We start from the raw sequence: 16,161 nt of genomic DNA on the forward strand, positions 1-16,161 counted from the left end.
AAAATTCCATTCAGTTTCTGTGAATGGTATGATAGTTAGGGGCCCATATGTCGGGATAGTTTTTTTATAATCACCCTGTATATGGATTGGCATCATCGTGCTCCTCCAGACTTTCAAGTCTAGCTCGGCCTATGATTTATGGATGCAATGAATGAGTTCTGAAGATTTGCCTAGTGTGCCAATGGGTTCGCAAGGTGTGAAATTCTGTGTACCACTGAAATCCTTAAAAATGTTTTGTATCAGTGATACAATGGATGGTTGGAACTGAAAACAGCATCCTCGTTGAAAATGATAACGGTGATGACAGTGCAGTTGAAGATGAAAACAAAGATGCATATACCTAACGATGATTTCGTTTTTGATGTAGAGCTTAGAGAATCAAGAGAAATGGATCAGTTGATTGAGATTTTGGTGGTCCTGAAGTGAGGGAGTTGGCTTATACATGAGTATATACAGTAAGTGATGTTTTTTGGAAATCACCAAATAAAAGTGAGTGACCAACTCATTTTTCATTTCTTACATTTTTTCACCGTCTCTGCTATTTACAAACTCAATTTTACGAACTATTTACAAAGTCTGTACAAGTTCATAAAAAATGAGGGTGTGCAGATTTACAATGTAATACATGAGCAGATTTTGCTTAATTCTTTCTGATGTATTTGTATTTTTGATGCGACTCTTGCGTGTAAACATTTCCGGTCTAAGAATGGGACTTAATATGCCTTCAAGATTTGCTCAGATGACTAAAATGAGAGAACAAAAATATGATAAAGTGAGTACAATAATACTCAGATTTGTCAGTAATTTGTTCCAAGATATGATTTGGGTTGCATTATTGGGGGGGGGGGGGTATTAAAGTACTATAAGTGACAATGCCATACCATAAATTTGCTTGTTCTGATACGTTTTATCACCAATCTTTTTTGTTGAAAAAATTCACAATCACCCATGTACACATCAAATTTCAAATTAACGCAAATTTCAACATTAATGAGTTAAAAGCAATAAAATTACCAGATGAAGAGAAGATCTTGCAGTGTTTGTAGATGTCTTTTATCAGGAATAGAAACCCTGGTAATGGTAGCGCATGCTGTAACAGAAGAATAAGATATGATCACTGATTTTGCAAAATTGTAACATCCATTGACATACAGGATGTTTTGGAAAGGTACCAATGAAATGAAAGGATTGATAGTACACGTCAGGACAAACAATTTTTGCAACAAAACCACAGTAATAAATGAATTTTTATCAGAACATGTTGCTATGTAATTTAGGTTAATGACAAAAAAAGGTCCTAAAGAAACCCTGGGATTGAGAGAGGGGAAAAAAATATTTTCCCCATACATACATAATACTGTTAGAGAGAAAAAATTATATTTTCCTTTCTCTATAATTTCCTGCAATTGGATTGGAAGCTTTGCACAAGAGATGAAATTGCAGCATAATTTAGAGATAGGCTGTGGCGGATTACCGCACAGGCGCATGAGGCGCGCGCCTGGGGCCTCGGCAGAGCGGGGGGGCCTCCAAATAGTTGTGTGCTTCATCCTACATATGAATTTACATGCGCATCAACAAATCTCTTGAACTAAGTACAGTATCTGCTCTCCCTTTTTTTTTTTAACCGCAATTTTTTTTTTTTTTTAATGTATACTGTACGTATAAGGCTGGGACCTGACTACGGCGCGGTTGCACGCGGTTGAGGTTGGGGGGAAGGCATCATCTATAGTTTTATTCTGTCAACGCACAGATACAATTGCAACCGCTGAGCGCGGTTTTTTCAACCGAGAAAATCGACATTTTTTTGGACGGTTGGAGTAACCGGAAAGCTGCCATCATGTATTGCAAAGGCTTGAGCTCCCTGATGACGGTTCGGCTGGACCTGCGGTTGCTCTCTTCCATTGTCTATTAAGTGGTTTGACAAGGAGGGGGATGGGATTTCGGATGCACTGGACAAAGGAATTGCTCTCCTTCTCAGGCTGCCATAAAAAAATGTGGGGAGAAGACAAATTCGAGGAACTGTATGGTGAAGTTCCATGCGACGGAAACTAATTCTTTGTTTGGCGCTTTTGCACTGATAACAATAGAAAAAACCAATGAAGAAAAAATTAAATTTTTCTAACTAGTGAAATTTTTTTGCTTTCCTACATGAGCATACATTGAAACTCGGTTATAATGACATTCATAAACTAACGTGATTACGCTAAAACCGAGATGTATATTTTAGAACACTTGAATGAAATGCATTGGATCCCAATTATAACGTTTTAGCAAAAAACCAATTAGTTACCTCTTCCAAAAGAGTACAAATTACCACGGGGCCCAACCATTTATAATAAATTCATAAAAAATTAGAAGTAAAAATAATCAGACATCTGAAGGAATATATTTTTATATTTACAAATTCTCCATATCAAACTTTTGAAACATTTATTAAAAGCCTAAGTATGAACCGGGGAGGAAATATGTCCCTAAGAGCTGCATTGTGTGTTTTGCTTTCATTATTCTGTCTTTTTGGTATTTATTTTTGTATCGTATATGAATGTGGCTGTCTATCTGTTGTTTTTGCAATGTAAAAAACCCCATCTAGGCCAGCGGTTCTCAACCGGTGCTCCCTGTGAACTCCCAAGGGCTCCGCGGCCCTCGAGGAAAATAAAAAAAAGAACCAGTAAATTTGAAAAAAATAATTATTAATATTTTTGAATAAAAATAAATCAGTAACTTTGATGAATAAATAAAAAATATGCTTACGGGGCTCCACCATAGAAATTATATACTGGAAAGGGCTCCGTGGGTCAAAAAAGATTGAGAACCGCTGATCTAGACAAAACGTTGTATGCGGGTAATATCGAAGAGTGCACTAAGACAATTTTGACACCTACCGTTATTTTCAAGCAGTTTTTCATTTACATACACACACAAAGTCGCAACTAGGGAGAGCGGGTCCACTGTATCGAGTGCTGAACTAGGGGGGGGGGGGGCACCGAATTGCCCCTTTAACACCACTCCTTCTAACCTTTCCTTACACGGGGACGCCAAAAGCTTGCTAGCTCCAGTTAAAAAAGTATCCAGCTGCGGCCCTGTCCTTAAATCTTGCAACATACATACTGATGTACAGGGCCACAACGACATGCGTGGTCAGCCGGGGCAAGCACGCATTTTGGCATCTCATTTTAATATTGAAGGAGAGATGAAAGGTTAACACTTGCGCTCCTGTCTGGCTCGGAGTTCGGGGCATCAGTCAGTGCCGTCTTAACGCATGGGCCCACCCGAGCACGGCCCGGGTGCCTCAAGAGAAGAGGGGCCTCCCAAAAATGAGATCCGATTGAAATTTTCAAGGATTTACCATGTAGGGCCTCCTAAAAACCACTTGGCCCGGGGGGCCCATAATACTCTTAAGACGACCCTGGCACCAGTCCCACCTGCTCCTCTCTAATTGCGGCCCTGATGTCGTATGTACAGGGTGTTAAGCGGGCCGGGGTAGCAAGTTCAGAGGGGCGGCAAATTTGAGTAATTCGTGGTCAAGAACTTTAAATTATAACGTGAATAGGGGGCAGAGCAATTCGAATAGCCAGCACGTGGCGAAGCCATAAATCTGTGTCTGGAAACAGATTTAGTGTGAAGCATGTAAATAATTTCGTATAAATGAATCGTCCCCAAATGAACATTTTTGGGAATTAAAAGGTCTAATGAGTATCATAATGTTTTTTAAAAAATTTTTGATTTTTTACAGTTTTTAAGACATGAAATTCAGAAATTTCATTCCGATTTCCTATCTGAATTTTTTTTTCCTGACCATCAAAAGAAATATATATTTTTTAAATAGGATAGGAATTTCCTTGACTTTTTTTTGGTCATATGGGGTTTCCCAAAATTACAATTATTATGATTAATTTCCATTAATTAGAAATTTAATTAATTGGAAATTTACTTTAATTACAAAGAAAAACGTGCTAAATTCATGGCCAATAATTTTCTTCAAGCCAAAACTTCAAAAATAGGTTACTTAAATAGTTTTTTAATATATATGTTATTTAAATTAATTATGATGATTCTAGTCATCATATATAAAAAAATTTGTGCGATTTGGTCACGAATCGTAAAAGCATCAAAAATGGGTCAACTTGTAGGTTGTCTTTCTTCAACTCTGAATTAATTTCAAACGGCAAATATTGGCCCTGTTCATCAGTATGTATGTTGCAAGGTTTAAGGTACATACAGGGCCGCAGCTGGATACTTTTTTAACTGGAGCTTGCAAGCTTTTGGCGTCCCCGTATAAGGAAAGGTTAGAAGGAGTGGTGTTAAAGGGGCAATTCGGCACCCCCTTTAGTTCAGCACTCGATACAGTGGACCCGCTCTCCCTAGTTGTGGCTTTGTGTGTGTATGTAAATTAAAAACTGCTTGAAAAGAACGGTAGGTGTGAAAATTGTTTTAGTGCACTCTTCGATATTACCCGCATACAACGTTTTGTCTAAATCAGCGGTTCTCAATCGTTTTTGACCCACGGAGCCCTTTCCAGTATATAATTTCTATGGCGGAGCCCCGTAGGCCTATTTTTTATTTATTCATCAAAGTTACTGATTTATTTTTATTCAAAAATATTAATAATTATTTTTTTTCAAATTTACTGGTTCTTTTTTTATTTTCCTCGAGGGCAGCGGAGCCCTTGGGAGTTCACACGGAGCACCGGTTGAGAACCGCTGGCCTAGATGGGTTTTTTTTCATTGCAAAAACAACAGATAGACAGCCACATTCATATACGATACAAAAATAAATACCAAAAAGGCAGAATAATGAAAACAAAACACACAATGCAGCTCTTAGGGACATATTTCATCCCCGGTTCATACTTAGGCTTTTAATAAATGTTTCAAAAGTTTGATATGGAGAATTTGCAAATATAACAATATATTCCTTCAGATGTCTGACTATTTTTACTTCTAATTTTTTAAGAATTTATTATAAATGGTTGGGCCCCGTGGTAATTTGTACTCTTTTGGAAGAGGTAACTAATTGGTTTTTTGCTAACACGTTATAATCGGGATCCAATGCATTTCATTCAAGTGTTCTAAAATATACATCTCGGTTTTAGCGTAATCACGTTAGTTTATGAATGTCATTATAACCGAGTTTCAATGTATGCTCATGTAGGAAAGCAAAAAAATTTCACTAGTTAGAAAAATTTAATTTTTTCTTCATTGGTTTTTTCTATTGTTATCAGTGCAAAAGCGCCAAACAAAGAATTAGTTTCCGTCGCATGGAACTTCACCATACAGTTCCTCGAATTTGTCTTCTCCTCTCATTTTTTTATGGCAGCCTGAGAAGGAGAGCAATTCCTTTGTCCAGTGCATACGAAATCCCATCACCCTCCTTGTCAAACCACTTAATAGACAATGGAAGAGAGCAACCGCAGGTCCAGCCGAACCGTCATCAGGGAGCTCAAGCCTTTGCAATACATGATGGCAGCTTTCCGGTTACCCCAACCGTCCCAAAAAATGTGGATTTTCTCGGTGGAAAAAACCGCGCTCAGCGGTTGCAGTTGTATCTGTGCGTTGACAGAATAAAACTATAGATGATGCCTTCTCCCCCAACCTCAACCGCGTGCAACCGCGCCGTAGTCAGGTCCCAGCCTAAGTGTTATGGAACAAAAACGGGAGCTGAAAGAAAATAACAATTTACAAGACGCAGCTCTCAAGGGCCAGTTTTTCCCCTACAAAGAAAGAAGAGACATTGTAAAGCGATCATTCAGGGAGGGTCATTTTCAAACAGTATTTCCCTAAGGGCACAAGCAGCAGGAGGGGTGAGAACAGCAGGTCCTAATGTCTGTCCGAAATGAAAATTGGAGTGAAGGCATAAACAGATGTCTCATTCATAGCCCCCACAAGGGGTGGGCTGGCAAGGCTCCAGCCCTGGGGCCCGGGACGATTTTCATTATTCTTGTTTTTTAACACTATAAATCCATCATAAAAGGGCCCGCGAAAGTCTGGTCGGGGGGGCCCCCGTAAAAGATTCCAGCCTAGGGGCCCTAGTCCAGGATGTGGGGGCCATGGTCTCATTCCACAGTATTAAATGCTTTTATGGGCACCGATAATACGACAGCTTTGGTGTAAGCTTTTGTATACAGTATAATGGATGGCAAGATGGCTATCGGCAAGCGGCGACATCGACAGGAAGAGACACTCGTACTAATTAAAATGAATGTAGTAGAGCTCTTATTGTGATTTTGTCTCCCACTTGTTTGAATGAAATACTATAAGCTGGTTCAAACAACATATACATTTGCAATCTATGACTGTAACCATACGACCATATGACAAAAAAAAAGTGGGGTTTGAAATGAATGCTGAATGACATGCATTCTGAATCACGTGATTTTTCTGTTTCTCTTTTAACACTCCCTCACCGGCTGAAAAAAATCAAGGGGGTTTCTTTTCCTTCTTTCTAAAAAAAAGAGCTACATTTTTGGATTGGTCAAGGAGGCTTGGGTAGACAACATCTTTGTGTCAGACCGAAAAGTGTTTATTGTTAATGTAATTGTAATGTGTGTTATTGTAATGAAAAAAATTTTCATGCCGATCCTCAAGATTTCCTTTAGGATTTAGATTGCAGAATCTCCAAAAATAACGGTAAGCAAAACTAAAAATATATAAATTATCTGATAAATTTTCATTTGAGCATTTCAATTCAACTACAGTAGTCTCTCGAGAATTCGGTCGTGCTCTAATCCAGCACGTCCAGTAGTCCAGGATATTTAGGTGGTGTGGTGTCACTTTTCTCCTGATGCCCTAACCCCTTAACACGTTCTAATGTTTCTTAATTGCTGATCAAGTCCTGACTATGTCTTTGCACGAAATTTCATATATTATTTCAATGGGTTTCTTCAAAGTTAATCCAGCAATTTCGGTAAAATCTGGCACACCCAGGTGGTCTAATACGTACCGGATTAGCGAGAGTCTACTGCAGGAACCTTTGAGGCATAGCAGGCCATATTGAAACATTTTATAAAGTACGCGGGCCACAATGTTATACTGTGGCATTTTTCGTTATTAAACGGGGGGGGGGGGCATAATATAGAAGATTTTTATTCACTCTGAATACAAATAATACAAAGGCAAAGGCCACAACAGGCAGAGTGCCCAACGAGGTGGCTGAAAGAGAAAATAATAATAATTAATATAATAATAGTAAAAATAAAATAGAATAAACAAATAAAAAATAATAATTTCTAAAAAAAATTTTTTAAATAATTTCTTTCATTAAATTTTATTCATTCTGAAATAATTTCTTTCATTAAAAATATAATTCTCATATTTACTCTGATATAATTTCTTCCCTCTATTCCCTCTATTAAAGAAATGTTTTTCTATTAAATATTATCAGTATCTTTATATCAAATCAAATATATTATATTTGAGATATTATCAAATTTTTTTAATCAGTAATATTAAATTACTAAAACTATGACGGATCTCCATTTTTGCCGTGTGGCTGAAGGCACCAGGACGGACATCTTAGATTACTAAAAATATGATGCAGAATTTTACTGTGATTTTTTTTTTTTTAATGGGAGTGTGATTATTTTTCATCTAGTACCAGAGAATATCATTATATTTCCTTATCTTATTTTTGTGTTTATGGTTTTGGTGATGCAAAAATAAAAAAAAAGTTATGATTTTCATAATATTGTTCATTTTAGTGAACCATCTCTTTCTTATTAGGGCCAAAAGGGTGCAGTGGTGGATAAACGCAAATTTGTGTGTGGGGGCGGTGGTTGTGACCATGTGTTCAATTTTTCAGGACGGTTCTGATTTTTTTTGGAAAAAATTCTGAATTTTCCCCCTTTTTTAAGCAAATTTATTTTCTTGGTTTGTTATTCAGTCAAAAACGTAGAAAACATTTTTTTTTTCCATTTCTGCTCTCGGGGGGGGGGGATGGGTGACAGCCCCTACCTTTAATCCGCCCCTGATAGGGGGGCCTCCAGATCAGGTTGCGCCTGGGGCCTCCCAAAATCATGATCCGCCACTGGAGATAGGGTAAGACTGAAGCAGGTGGAAAGCGTGCGGCTGCACCGGGCCGCTAAATTTTAGAGGCCACAAATACTCTGGAGGATTTTTTAGGATAAAAAATACTTTGATTACATTTTGACTTCAACTTCTTAACAAAGTATGAAATAGCTTAAATCTCTGTCCAAGACAGAGAACCCTCAATAATCAGACATTGAACTCTCAAGACAAGATTTTCAATTCCCCCCCCCCCCAATACTTTGCTAAGAGGTGAGGTGGGGGATGCAGGTGGATCTCTGACATCCTAGGCACTAGCCAATGGAGGAGTTGAGAATTCTTTTGATCAAGTATTAACTGATTAAAAGGGGGAGGGGGTAAAATGTGAATTTTCTCTGGCTGAAAAAGTATCCAGTTGTAACCCTGGATAGATGATTGGTTCTCTAGCTTTGACAACCCTTCCACCATGGTTCCCTGCATACTGACATTGTAGAGGAATGGTCCTGGAGACGGGGGGCACACACTTGTAATTTTTTTCGCTCGGCAGCAGGAACTGTTGTCCAAATGTATTACAAAATTTTTGCCGCCGTGGTGGTCGGCTGAAGCTGGTTTTCTGCGGTTCCCAACTTCAAGGCGCAAATGCGAGCCGATCTCCCCGTTAAAAAGTCTTGCCACAGAGAGCAACAGTCCTACAATGATAAATCATTCAATCATAACACTTCACTCATAGTTAGAAAAACTGGTGGCAGATGGCAGCACTACACATAACAAGCATTACAGAGAAACAAAAAAAAACTTCACGTCAGGCTTCACTATACGTACACGCACATTCCCGCATGTACCGATTCGTTGGGGGTTCCGCGGGGGGGGGGGGTGCATGTGCAGTGTAGCAGTAGTAGGTAGGGCCTCCAAAAAATGGCTCGGGTATCCATGATGTTCTTAAGTCAGCCACCTCGTTGGGCAATTTGCCTGTTGTGGCGTTGTATTTGTATAAAATGACTGCCTTATTTCCATGAAATAGTAGTTTGATAGTTATTCTCGCGTGCCAGTGAAAATTTGATATGCACCAGGATGCCTGTGAAACATATCATCCCTTAGGCTCTATGTTCCAGTAGTACAATTGTCATGTGACCACCATTAACCCTTTAGTTCAACTAACACCAGGTTATTCCCCCGGTATAAAACCTGGTTGAGTCATTCAGGATTATCATTAATTAATTAAATTATGTTGCATATTTTCCAAAATAGAAATGATGTAATTATATTATGTAAAATGGCTTGTCTAAATGGCAGAAGGTGATCACAGACTTCCATTAGTGCCAATAATTCTTTGATCCTGTTGACATAATAGTCCTGTTGATATCATGGGAAAGTCTGGCCAACTTCCTCTATCTTGTTTGAACTGTTGCAATCCAAAAAACAGTAATACTTGAAATAATTATTGTTACATGTCAATATGCAAAACAGGTTAAATAATGCCATAGTTTTCTTTCTGCGTCGGAGGTAATAAGTTCGTCCATCAGGCCAAGGAAAAAAAAACCAGTTTACAAAAAGTATAAATAGCCTTGGAGAAACCCGAACAATTACATTTCTTCTCGCATTCTATTATCGTAACAGATGGGGCGCTAGCCCCTAACTAATAACTAGTAATTGTTTATTACTAGTAATAAATACTAGTAATAATAATAATAATTTCTTTGTGCAGTCAAACTATTCCAGATGGTCTGGGTAGTTGTTCTGGCCTGACCATGATGCTTCTTCAGGCCTGACATTATGTGGTGGTGATCCCCTTCGTGTATGGTCGTTGGATATGATATAGTATGTTCAACTAATTCTTCAGTGACCGGTGGTGTTCTCCATTATCTATCGTGTTCCTGAGATGAAAATTTCTTGGTGACCGGGAACTTTCGTCTCACTTGTGTCTGGATACTTGATTGTCATCGTAGCCTTAGTGGATATAAATACACTGCTCAAAACAAATAGGGGAGCAAGCAATAAAGTGAAGAAAACCATGTGAGACAGCCACGTATTGGCATACAATGGATAGTACACGCGTATCAATGCGCAATACAGAAAAAAGACGTAAAAAAATTTGGAATTAAGCTTTAATTCTTTGAAAATATGGAAAAAACATGAAAAGATGATTTAAGGCAACAATTTGGTTACATGTAAACGATACAAAAAAGTACTGTTTAGACATGATGCATGAGTTTTAATAGGGCGTGTGGTCTCCTCGAACAGCTAAGACTGCTGCACACCTGTTTGCCATGGATGCGATGAGGTTATCGATCAGACTTTGGGGAATACTGTTCCACTCCTCAAGAAGTGCAATCTGCAAGTCTCAGACAGTAACAGGCGGCCTTGGTCACGCAGCAATGCGTCGTCCGAGCATGTCCCAAACATGCTCGATTGGATTCAGGTCAGGAGAGCACGCTGGCCATTCCATATGCTGTATTGTTTCAGCTTCAAGCATGTTCTCCACCAAACGAGCTCTATGCGGTCGGGCATTATTATCCTGGAAAACAAAGGAATCTCCAATGGCTCCAGTGTAAGGGATGACATGAGGTCACAGTATCTCGTCTGCATACCTTCGGGCCGTCAAAGTGCCATTCTGAATGATATGCAGGTCCGTACGTCCGCCTATGCTGATTCCACCCCATACCATCCAACCAGCTCGTCTGTATTGTGACCTTTCACGAACGAATGTGGGGTTATTTCGAGTGCCCCTGTCCCTCCATACCAGAACACGTCGGGTGTCACACACAGGACTGAATCGGGACTCGTCTGTAAACAGCACTTGGCTCCAATCATGTTGCTCCCAATCTCGATGTTCAGCAGCCCATCTTCTTCAGGCCGCACGGTGGCGTGGGGTCAACGGAATGCAGACCATTGGCCTATGTGCATAGAGCCCTCCCTCATGAAGCCGATTACGTACTGTTTGGCTGGACACCCTTCGTCCTGTTGCCAAGAGCAACCGTCTTTGCAGCTGCATAGCATTCTCTGTTCTGTTTCGACAGGCGGTTAACCGTACATACCGGTCATCAGTTGCTGTAGTGGCGCGTGGCCGACCTTGCCCTGGTCGACGTCTAACATTTCCTATTTATTGGAATCGATTCCACAGCCTTGCAACAACACTTATGGCGACTCCAACAGCGTCAGCGACACTACGTTGTGTTTGCCCGTATTCCAGTCTGCCTATAACACGCCATACCATGGATTCCGGTAAATCACGTTGTTGAGACATCCTCAAGTCAACTTGTCTCAAAAAACAATACTGCGCAATCGAATTTCACAGTTACGGCAGTAAAACAGACGTTTCTGCAACATCCCGATTTCTGCCCTTATCTCCTTTTTCTGGTTTTTGACGTCATGAACTTTGATTTGCATATGAAGTTTTATTCTTCCGTTTCCTGCTAGGTTTTAAATTATGGATGATTCATTTTATGTTACTTATCGGTATACATCTTTGCGTAATTTTGTTAAAACCATGTGCTCCCCAAATTGTTTTGAGTAGTGTATGTCTTGCTGAAAGAGTAGACTATCTACGGCTGAATTGGGTGAGATCTCTCTAGGTTGTTCATAGGATTTTGACGTTATGTAATCTCAAAAACCAAATCAGAATTAACTTAATAGATGATAATTTAATGCCAAAATGTAGTTTTGATAAAATTGTGTAAAATAAATGTTTTGACTTGAAACTTGCCTTTGTTTCTATTCATATTGCCTGTGTTGATTCAGTATAGATTTGAGAATCACGGGACAGTAGCTCGTGTACCAGCAGACACGGGGGGGATGGGAAAACAAATTTTAGAGAGCCGCAAAGCTGCTTTTGCACAGGGCTGCAAAGTACTTAGGTCCATTCCTGTTTACAGAACCCCACAGAAAAGTTTGACACAGGTTGTTCATGCAAAATGTTGTATGTAAAAAACTGCACTTTCCAGGAGACAAAAAAACCCAACACTACCAGCTGACTGGTTTGATTACATAGAAAAGTTTGTTGTAATACTAGCTAGTGTTCTATCGATCTGAAACATAGAATTTTTCAAAACATGGAAACACATGTAAAGAACCTTTCAGTAGCATAAGAAAATTGCAAATTTTGACATATGACATTTTGTGTAAACACCAATGAGTCTCATTTCAAAATAAAAACCCACTAGGGATGTTACAAAATTTCCCTGTCGTTCTTCATGATGTGAGCAAGTTTGTCATATTTCAGAAACTTTTCAGGGGGGGGGGGTGATGCTTCTTCCTACCCCCCAAATAAAAGGGTTGTAAACTAGGGTTGGATTGAAAAAAAAATTTGTTTTGACATATATTCTCACCCACTTATATTTTGGCTGTTGAGTTCTGGGACACTGTATAAATCATTCATAAATTGTGTGGACCATAATTAAGTTTTTTAAAAAAAATATTAATGATAGAAAACTTATCGCTTTTTTAGGTTAAGCATAAGGTGAGATATAGTCCACCGATCACGAGAAGAATGCTGGCTACATCAAGTTACGTCACGTCGGACGAGTCTATTATTCCCTTTTAGGTAAAGCGACTGTGCATCAAGAATATCACACTAGTAACGGCGCTTTCTCACTTGGTGTCTTTAGCGCTATTTTTGCCTCCAAGAAATTTCACTAAAAGCGCCACGGCAGTGCACTCGTTAATGTAGTTCATAGCAGTGTTTGTGTGAAGTAATCATCACCTGTTCGATAGTGCTGTCTTGAGGCTTGGTGGACCCAACTGGTTCTCTAGAGGAGAGGGCCTCACAAAAATAAGATCTAGCTGATATTTTCCAGCATTTACGAGGTACGGGCTCATAAAAATCACTTGGCCCGGGGGGACCCCATGATGGCCCTGCTGCTAGAACATTTACAGCATATTATTTCAATATAAAAATATACTTTTTTATTCTGCAGAAGGGATCGAAAACTCGTCTTTTTTTCAGTAATCAGTTTCATCCATCAAGATGAAACGATGATTTCCCCCCCCCCCCCACACTGTAAATTCACTATAGATGGCCGGAGGGAGATTTCAATTGCAGCATGAGAGGACCATGCTTCCGATGCCCTTATGGTGAGCTTGACAAGCACGCATGTTCAATGCTTTTATTTGTCACCTCTTTGAAAAGCCCATATGAAAGCATCTGTGGAGAAAGTAAAAAAAAAGAAAAGAAAGAATGACGCGGCGATGAGAGATGGTAAATAGAGAGAAAGAAGGGCTATGTTATGAAGGGTTCACTCAAAATTTTGTCATTTGTTCATCTCTACCAGAGAAGCAAACCCTGTCCCAGAGCTACTCTCAGCATCTCGGGGTTGATACTCGAGATACCAATTAATACCACTCAATTATTCAACCCTTGTCCTCAGGTCGGAGTCGGAGTAAAAGATTATTTATTTACAGCTTTAACAAATAATGTATATATGAGGATGGTTTTAAATTACATACTTATAAATCAGTACATATGTTTTATGCTACTACTCATTGAGCGAGAGAGGAATGGAGAAAGCAACAGGTCAAGACTTACCCTAGGCTTTCGTCATCTTCCGCTCCTTCCACTGTTCCCCCAAAACCGGACAACCACCTCTCATCAAGACCCAGTTCGTTCTGTCCTTTCAACCACCTTCTCTCGTCCAATTTCCTCCTGTTTCCCTCTCATTGGCTCCGTCTCCTAAATGTCACCCCCCTCCCCTTTGGGTCCCAGACTAGAATCCCTTACCGGAATCTCGCTGCTGCCCCGATGTCTACATACCAATGATAAATCCATCTGCCACTCCTTCTCAAGGTACCACTGCCCAAAGGGCAGGGTCAATTCTGAGAATCTGCAAAAGGCGTTGGAGGCAACATCTGTGCATATAGGTGCCTCACCTATTTCTATACACGATATCTGAATAAAAGTCCAACCCAGTTCCCAGACTGTCTGGCGTTGTAAATAAAATTATATTCTAAAAGGCTTCATTAAAATTTAACTACAAATTAATGTAGCAAGTTAGCGAGTAGCTTGTTACAACCCAGTTGTCTATTGATGCGAATACATGCTATAAACCTTCTCTTTCGCACATTAAAAAAAAACTGTTTCCTTTTTCCAGCAGAAAGCATCACTTCAACTAGCCCTGTACAGACAGAGAGAAGAAAAAAAACAAACCACAGAGGGGTTTCGCCAATGATTCACAATCATCTGGGCCAAATCGGACACCACAAAATATGCGAAAAAAAACAAAACATCTTCCCACACTGATTCGCGACAAGCTTTTTTTTCTAGTTGCTGTCACAAGTGGCCTTCTCTTGTTGCGGAAAACAGAAGGAAATTTCACATAATTTACAATAAATAATAATTGTTAATGTTCTCTTTATATTAAATTATTAATTTTAAGTAACTTAACTATTAATTTATTTCATTCAATTATTTTAGTAATTTAATTATTAATTAAAAGTAATTTTACTCCCTTTATTATTAAATTATCACTGCTTCCTTTACATTTTTTCCGTATTTCGCGCCATTATATTTTTTTCTGTATCAAATATTTTAGTTCAAAATATTAAATTAAATAGAATTCAAAAATTTAATTTTTTAAATTAAAATATTTTGTAAATTAAATTAAAATATTTATTTTTTAATTAAATTAAAATATTTAATTTAGGGTGCAAGCGATAGGGGCCCCGCAATAGAGAAAAAATATCTTATATTTTGACTAACCTTTGTGTTTGCTGTGTTCAACTTTTTGAATCGTTGTGGTCCTGATGATGTGGCATCTATTCTTACATGAATAATGGGGCTTTCGCAGAACTTTTTGTGAGATCTCCAGCTTCGTTTCCTCTGTGTTCTTCCTTGAGGTCAAAAGTTTCTCCTTTGATGTGTTGGCCTCCCCATTTCTACATTACATAGAAACAACAATGTTGTCAACGAATCTCAAGACTATTTACTTGGATTTATAATTCACTTTCGTCAACAAGATCACTAAATCCACTCAAACTGGAATCCGAGTGATGATCACTTGAAGTATCTCTGTCTGTTTCAGAATCATTGTCACTTGATGGGTTTATACACACTGAAATGCTGTCGATCATTTCTTCTACAATTCCATCAGTCTCCCAGTATGTATTTTCAATGTTTTTCACATGATTGAAATACTTTTTCCACTCTTCACACCCTGTGTTTCTGATAGCCTCCATTGTTAACGATTGCAAATGTTGCAAGCTCAGATCAGCACTAGCATTGCGTTCTCTCACATATCTTTTGATCGATGCCCACACAAGTTCTATTGGATTCATGTCGCAATGATAAGGAGGAAGCCAAATGACATCATGTCCATTCCCTTTTAAAAGTTCGTCTATACAATATTTTCTCTCGCGTGAGGCATTCACCTTAATGATGTCGAACAAATCCATTTTCCACATCTTTTCATCATGGACAATTTTTCCCTTTTGCAACCACGAACACGTCTTGTTTTTTTGAGGACTTAACGGGTACAGGGTCTAGAATTTTGGAGTGGTATGCGGCATTGTCCATGCAAACAACAGAATTCGGAGTCATATTAGGAAGTAACTTTTCTTTAATCCATTTCAGAAAGTTGCTGTGGTTCATTTGACCGTGATAATCTCCAGATTATCACGCGCAGATTTCATCATTTTGCCAACATTTATCATATGCAAGATTGCTGTCGATCCCAGTCTTGCCCAAATAAACAATGTTTCTTCCACTTTCCCGAAAAAGTTTCATTCCTTTCAAAAATCGATGCCTCAACATCCTTATCTGTGGGCGTTCCATCAAAATATTGCGATAACTTTTGCTCGCGTTTGAATTCAAATCCTGCCTCATGTAAAACTTTTTGAAGAGTATCTGCTTTCCAAGGAAAGTTAATTTTCTCCCTCACTACGGGAAGCAGCGATCCAACCGATGGCACTTTCTTCTTGGCATAAAATTCACTCACAGCACAGTGTTACGGATGACACACAAGTCAAAATTGTCCAACACAGCATTTCTTTCCTCAGGTCACTTTCTGTGTTTACCCGGCATTGATAACTTGCCCTCACCAGCGACGGAACTTTCTTTCTTGATCCGCCTGATGGTTGTTAAAGAAACACCAGCAATAGCAGCAGCACGTTTCGGTACATGCGAAAGAGGTATCGAAAGCTCACCTACTTCCGCTTCTTTCTCACAAAACTT

The 16,161-nt window shown here is 39.0% G+C and overlaps 1 protein-coding gene across 2 annotated transcripts in view; it reads right to left on the reverse strand.

Annotated features, from left to right (window-relative positions):
* Efr (ER GDP-fucose transporter) overlaps positions 1-16,161 on the reverse strand; it is a 36,604-nt gene that overhangs the window by 5,097 nt on the left and 15,346 nt on the right. Inside the window, exons 8-9 of one of the 2 annotated variants that reach the window (XR_016195344.1) lie at positions 14,692-14,867; positions 1,015-1,090 (exon numbers count right to left, since the gene is read on the reverse strand). Coding sequence is in view for 1 of the 2 variants with exons in the window: in XM_089252628.1 (XP_089108754.1) it covers positions 1,015-1,090 (76 nt within the window). In the remaining variant the exon portion in view is untranslated. The remainder of the gene's footprint in view (positions 1-1,014; positions 1,091-14,691; positions 14,868-16,161) is intronic. The other variant, XM_089252628.1, reaches the window with a different exon arrangement.

Source organism: Pholcus phalangioides, unplaced genomic scaffold (assembly GCF_987345545.1).
Source record: "Pholcus phalangioides strain wild (caught in Gottingen) unplaced genomic scaffold, Ppha-v1.0 ptg000030l_1, whole genome shotgun sequence".
Lineage (NCBI taxonomy): Eukaryota > Metazoa > Arthropoda > Arachnida > Araneae > Pholcidae > Pholcus > Pholcus phalangioides.